At 37.1% G+C, this 6771-nt stretch overlaps 1 protein-coding gene across 1 annotated transcript; it reads left to right on the forward strand.

The window, feature by feature from the left end:
* The first annotated feature begins 4900 nt into the window (after positions 1-4900).
* Positions 4901-6744, forward strand: LOC112456814 (putative nuclease HARBI1). Its single transcript, XM_025019570.1, has 4 exons — positions 4901-5449; positions 5575-5812; positions 5888-6151; positions 6282-6744. Exons 1-4 carry the CDS (start codon positions 5337-5339, stop codon positions 6321-6323), a joined length of 657 nt encoding a protein of 218 aa, XP_024875338.1. The 5' UTR covers positions 4901-5336; the 3' UTR covers positions 6324-6744.
* The last annotated feature ends 27 nt before the right edge of the window (positions 6745-6771 follow it).

Here is a 6771-nt window from a genome sequence, read left to right on the forward strand (position 1 = left end):
GGTGATTCGCGCTGTGTTCCTAATTTGAATCATATCATAAAATTATATACTTTTACCATCACATTCTAAAGAAAATTGCAATTCTCACATTGTACTAGGGGGATTATTTGTGGGATTGTGTATCTGGCCATACATGTATTATCTGGAAATAACTGAGATTACATTAAAATCTCATGAATTATTACACGTGCCACACCCGTATGACAATCGAGAGAGACGTAATGGCCGCCTTGCCGGTATCTTGATAAGAGATTATAACAATCCTGGCACCTTATGATTATTACTGAACTTAATGATTGAGAAGGAATCGTTGTATTACGATTAATATCCTTGGTGAGTTCTCTGTAACTGATTGTGGTGCCGTTAACTTCCCGTTTTACATGTGCCGTTTGTCGGCCATTTTTTGAAATCGTCGTGTTTATCTTCACGTACGGTCATAATGGCGGAACATGATCTCGAGAGCTTTCGTTCTACTACGTTTGATTATAGAATCACGCAGCTTTAAGTATTACATTAAGTAATACAATGTTATAAATGGCCGTGTGCACAATCATTGAACGCGTTACCATAATGGCGTTCCATCGCTGTCTTAATTCTCGCGAGTTATATTTTGAACGAAGCTTTGCGTCGATTTCGTTAATATATAATATACGCGGGGCCCGGTGTCGTGAGCTACATCATTGGTGTGCCCGTCCTCCAGACTTAAGTGCCGGCTGACTCCTTCTGCGTACTCCCCGTCTGGAGCGATTTTCATTTATTATGCGTGCTTGAATTGTACTCAAATTAGATCTCCGTGTCAAGACGTGATTATATGCGAGCATGGTACCCAGATTTTATACTCAATCGTGCATTACGAGATAGAATACTCGACGTTGATGGGACGGCCGAGCGTGATAGTGTCTACGCTTGGAACCGCCTCCTCTCGTGCTTAGTCTGCGCAAATAACCTCCAATTACTACAGCTCCGTCATGCGTCAGGGCACTGATTCCCTGACAGGTCCTAACTGGATCCTGGACTTAGCAATAAATTCTGATATGAATCATTAACTGCTGTCAGGTCGTCGGTTTTACATCGTCATAGTGTCGCGTGACTGCCTAGTGGAGCAGCATCTAGGTTATATTTCGGTTGCGTATAGCGTACTGATTAATTTCTAGATATTATTATTATGTTTTGTTTTACGTGAGGGTTGTGGTTCCTTGAATGTATACCTATTTTGTATCTTGTTCCTTGAACAGCGTTTATTGCAAATAAATCTTGTTGAATATGATCCATTTTGCATGTTGTATTACTGAAACAATGCTTTGTCAGGCTTACTTTGTTCTTGCAATTGTTTTTGGATTTGTTAACACGATATGAAATGTACAATGATGGTGTACATATAAATAATCAATAATGCATATTTATAGTTAAATGGGCTTCTTTGTGAAATAAGATGCTCTGAATTTTGTCTGCGGTGGATATGTTAAGCCAAGTGACTGATATGAATTATTATTATACTATTTGCAATGAATGTTGCTCTTTTATGTTGATGTCTTTCGTGTATATACGAAGAGGTCTCTGATGCGTGCTCAGCGTTTTTTCCCGGCATATTGAGTTAAATAAATAAACAAATGATAACAGGTATGAATTTAGGTTATGTTTGCGTGAATGCGCTGAGACACGTATTCTTGTTACAAATTCTTACCATGATTCTTTCAGGATTCGGGATGAGAAGAAAGATATAATAATGTAGATTGCACAATAAGCGATAAATGTCTTGATTTATTATTATTTATAGTTCATACATGTTGTCTGGACCTCTTTGTGTTAATGTTAATATTTTTGATGATTGTATTTTACACATTGAATATGCACACCCCTCTACTCCAAATCCTATTCTCTGCGAAATACGGTAAGTGATGATCTCAGCGAATTAATTAACTATATAATTGTTTATTATTGAGGTTAGATCACTTCACTTTATGATACGCGCGAGCGTTAAGCTGAAATTTTATGCGAGCGAAGAAAAGCCAGCGTTTATCCCCACTTAGTGCTTGCAATCTCGCAAAATGGGATCCCGCAAAAATGCGGGATCTCACGCTATTTTTTAATCCCGCAAATATAAAATTATACTTGCGGGATTCCGCGGGATTTGCGGGACTGCGACGACTGGTCGCGAAACTTTTCGCGAACGATTTTCTCCACTCCACTCCGTCCGTCGTCTGTCAGTTGTTCGAGCGTCGCGTACTCTCCTCGCGTCGTCAGACTTTTGTCAGTTTTGTCTAAACCTAAACGTAAATATCCCACTACTGCTTCGTCTCTTATGACAAAGATCAGACGCACGCGAGTTTAATTTTATTTTATTAGTACTACTTGTGAAAGAAAAATGTCTAATGAAGAAGGGAGTAGTTTAATGTGCGTTGATGAGAATGATGAGACAGTAGCCACTGATAAGACGGTAACAGTTTGAACATATTTTGAAAAAGGGAAAAATTCAGAAAACGCTAAATGCCTACTGTGTACTGCAGTTTTAAAATTAAGTCAACGATCAAGAAAAGGGTAATTATTTATTCACAATTTATGTATACGCTATTTACATTATGTATATCCGTATAATTATCTCAATTTTCAAAAATATGCACTGTAGGTTAGTGACGCACCTGAAAAGCAAACATTATATAGATGTGAAGTCAAAAGCAGCGTTATCACGTGAGAGTCAACAAAATGTGTCACAGACAATTCGTTAAGCATCTACATCTTCTACTTCGTCGACTACCCCATCTAACAATGATGTCGAAAATGCCATACCAAAAAAAAAGTCAAAATAAGTGATTACTTTTTAAAAGAAAATTCTCTGGAAGTAATAATATCACGAATGACTGCCAAAGGTTTTTCTTTTAATTCCTTTTGCAAATCTTTAGATTTGAGAAGTTTGTTTATGAAAAGTGGCCATAAACTTCCATCATCTCCAAACACAATAAGGTCTATAGTTATTACATTCTCAGATTCTGTAAAAGTCAATATGATAAACGAAATCACAAAACTTCAAGTGCAGAACCAAAAGTTCTCATTAACATTCGATGAGTGGACATCTCGAAAGAACCGGAGATACTTAAACATAAATCTACACTATAACAAAAAGCATTGTAATCTTGGATTGGTCAGAATCCAAGGTTCTTGTTCAGCAGAGCATTGCGTGAGCATGGTTGAAGAGCGCCTTAAGAATTTTAATCTAACCATTAAAGATGATATTGTTGCTATAACCACCGATGGAGCGAGCGTGATGATAAAAGTTGGGAGGCTTATACCATGTTATCAACAACTTTGTTATGCTCATGGCATACAGCTTGCTATTATTGATGTTTTGTACAAAAATTTTACAGCAAGTGAAGATGAGGAGCAAGAAGCAATTCAAGAAATCTGTAACACCGTTCAATCTGAGATATCTGACGATGACGATGACGATGACGAAGAAGGTGGTTTGACAGTAAATTATATTCCTCCATCCATAGAAGTTGCTCCAAATTATAGAGATCTTATTACAAAAGTGCGAAAAGTTGTAAAGCTTTTTAGAAAATCACCTACAAAAAATGATGTTATTTTGCAGAAATATGTTCAAGAACAACACGGTAAAAAATTAGAATTAATTCTAGATTGTAAGACTCGCTGGAATAGCCTGCTAAACATGTTAGAACGCTTTTATAATGTTAGATTATGTATAAGTAAAGCTTTGATCGATTTAGAATCGGAAATCCGATTCACAGAAAAAGAATGATCCATTATAAATGACTTGAAGATCTCTCTGGAACCCATAAAATTAGGAGTCGAGGTATTGTGCAGAAGAGATGCAACTCTTATTACAGCGGAAACAACATTGCGTTTTATACTAGAAAAACTAGATAAGCAGTCCACTCCTCTGAGCACTAACTTAGCCGTGGCACTTCGTCGTAGGATTGGGCAACGCCGTACTGACGTAACTGGTATATTGTTATATTTGCAAAATCCGAATAAATTTAAAAATGATTTAAAAAATCCGGAAGGTAGTACATTTCTAATGCCTAAAAAAATAACGATACGCAAAGAAATAAAAAACCTATTACAAAGAGTTTTAAATAATCAACACGGAGAAAATATTCTAAGTACGTCCGATACTGATTTATATTTTAATCATTCCGACGAAGACCAAGATGAACCTGCGGAACCTGCCCCTCCTATTCTGTCTTTAGAGGAAGAGAGAGATGAAATTGCAGAATGAATACTCCAAAGTAACCGAATCAAAGGGTCTTTCTAAAAATATAGAAAACATATTAAAGAAAGAAATGAGCGCTTTCGAAAATGAAGGTACTAAAGGCAAATATCTTCGTATTGCATATGAATATCTATTAACAATTCCACCGACAAGCGTAGAAGCAGAGCGAGCATTTTCGGCTGCAGGATATTTATGTAGTGATCTGAGAACCAGCTTGGGGGATGAAACCATTAATAGTCTTTGCTTTTTATAATCATATTTCCAAAATTCTACATCATAAAAAAATTACAAGTTAATTTAATGTATCGGAAATCGGAACTGTCGGATAAATAATATATTTTGTTTTATTATAGTACAAAGTACAATTGTTTTATTTTAACTATGTTTAGTTTTGTATGAAAAATTAATATTGTTTTCAGTTAATTATCTACAGATTAAATATTTTGTTTGTTTATGCCGATACGTTTTATGCCGATCTCAATAATGTTTACATGTTAAATAATTATATTTATCTGAATAAAGTTAATTATTTATGTAAAAAAAATTATTTTTTTAAGACATTGCCAAATCTCGCGGGATCCCGCGGGATCCCGCGGGATTGAAAACAATCTTGCATTAATCCCGCGAGACTGAAAACGGCGCGGGATTGCAAGCACTATCCCCACTCCACCTCACTGTAAAGCCAGCGTAGAACAGCTAACGCTATCGCCCCTATCATTTTCATGGAGCGAAGAAAAGCTGGCGTATTACCCCCACTCCACGCAATGCAAAGTAGCATTTAAACGCTGAGCTAACGCTACTTAACCGACAAGAAGAAGAACTGTGTATAATAAAAATGGAGTACTCCAATTATTATAGACAGTACATCGCGTACGTTGAATATTATAGACGTACAGTGGCAGCTGCAGTTGCAGCAGAGGTTGTAAGGAGACGACGCACAGCCGCTACAGCTGCAGCTATATATTTAATGAAAAAGAAAAGAAGATACGCGAAGAAAAGGTTTTAGGTAGCACCCATTTTTGAAAATCGTGATGTACATAGTTTTTCTTTGCGTCGGTCCCGAAGTTAATATTGGAGGACATACGTTTCCACAATTAATTATTTTCGGATGACCGCAACTCAGTTGGAAGAATTGTTGGGCATGGTTGGACCAAGATTGCAAAAGCAGGACGTCATTCGACAAAGTATCTCACCAGCTGAACGGTTGGCATTAACATTGAGGTTTGTTTTGCTTGATCCAATTTAATTTTTAATTTAGTGTTTTTTGTAGTGTATAAACGTAACAACGTTATACATTTTTTCTTAATGCGTGAATATTATGGTATATTATATATTAAATATTATAGATATCTTGCTTCCGGGGACTCCATGATATCGATGTCCTACCAATATCTCGTGGGAGTGACAACAGCGGGTAATATCATCCATGAAACCTGCAAAGCAATATGGGATGTTTTATGCCCTTTAATTCTTTCGGGTCGACTGGAAGAAGGAGACTGGGTGGATATCGCCAATGATTTTAACGAAAGATGGAATTTCGTTCATTGCATTGGAGCCATTGATGGCAAGCACGTCACCATTCAAGTACGTAAAATCATTGTTGGTATACGATATAATTTAATAAGAAGTACAATTTGAAATAACAATTCTTACTTTTAGTGTCCCAAAAATGCTGGATCAGCGTTTTATAATTATAAACACAGTCACAGCATAGTTCTCATGGCTATCTGCGATGCAAATTATATAATACGTTTTGTGGATATCGGGGCATACGGACGACGAAGTGATGGTGGCGTCTTCAAAGAAAGTGCTATGGGGAAAGCGTTCGAAGAAGGTAGAATGAATATTTCACAACCAGCAGCGCTTGGAGGAGGACCAATTTTACCATACTGTCTTGTGGGAGATGAAGCCTTTCCTTTGAAGCCATACTTGCTTCGTCCGTATCCAGGTAGAGGACTGACACCAGAGCAAGAAATGTACAATTACCGTCTGAGTCGTGCGAGACGAATAATAGAAAACGTATTTGGTATACTCGCCAGTCAATAGAGAGTATACAGAAAACCAATTATCGCCAGTCCTGATAACGCAAAGTTAATGGTTCAAGCAACTGTTTGTTTGCATAATTGGCTTCGCCGGCAGGACATTGATGAGAACGCATATGTGCCTCCGGGTTTGATCGATGTCGATGATCCGCACTGTCCAAATGGCTTCAGACCAGGGTCTTGGCGTGTCATCATGGAAGATGGATGCGCATTCAGAGACATCTCAAACTGTGGATCGAACATGAGTGCCCGACAATGCATAGAAATTCGAAATGAATTTTGTCGTTATTTTAATAACGAGGGAGCAGTGCCGTGGCAATATGAAAGATGTATGTAAATAAATGTGTCTGTGTCTTTTTTATTTGAAATAGGAAATACATTAATAATTACTTATAATGTATATTTCCTGGTAATAGATATTCAGTTTTCAAATGGATGGAACCCAATCCGGGTTGTTTCATATCCGTTTGTTGCGACCAAAAAGTTATATATATATATATA

Source organism: Temnothorax curvispinosus, unplaced genomic scaffold (assembly GCF_003070985.1).
Source record: "Temnothorax curvispinosus isolate PA1 unplaced genomic scaffold, ASM307098v1 QBEX01007214.1, whole genome shotgun sequence".
In the NCBI taxonomy this organism is placed as follows: Eukaryota; Metazoa; Arthropoda; class Insecta; order Hymenoptera; family Formicidae; genus Temnothorax; species Temnothorax curvispinosus.

Coding starts and splice junctions, on each gene's coding strand:
- LOC112456814 (XM_025019570.1), top strand. CDS start 5,337: ATGACCGCAACTCAGTTGGAAGAATTGTTGGGCATGGTTGGACCAAGA. Junction 5,450..5,574: donor CGGTTGGCATTAACATTGAG/GTTTGTTTTGCT, acceptor TAAATATTATAG/ATATCTTGCTTCCGGGGACT. Junction 6,152..6,281: donor ATGAAGCCTTTCCTTTGAAG/CCATACTTGCTT, acceptor AATAGAGAGTAT/ACAGAAAACCAATTATCGCC.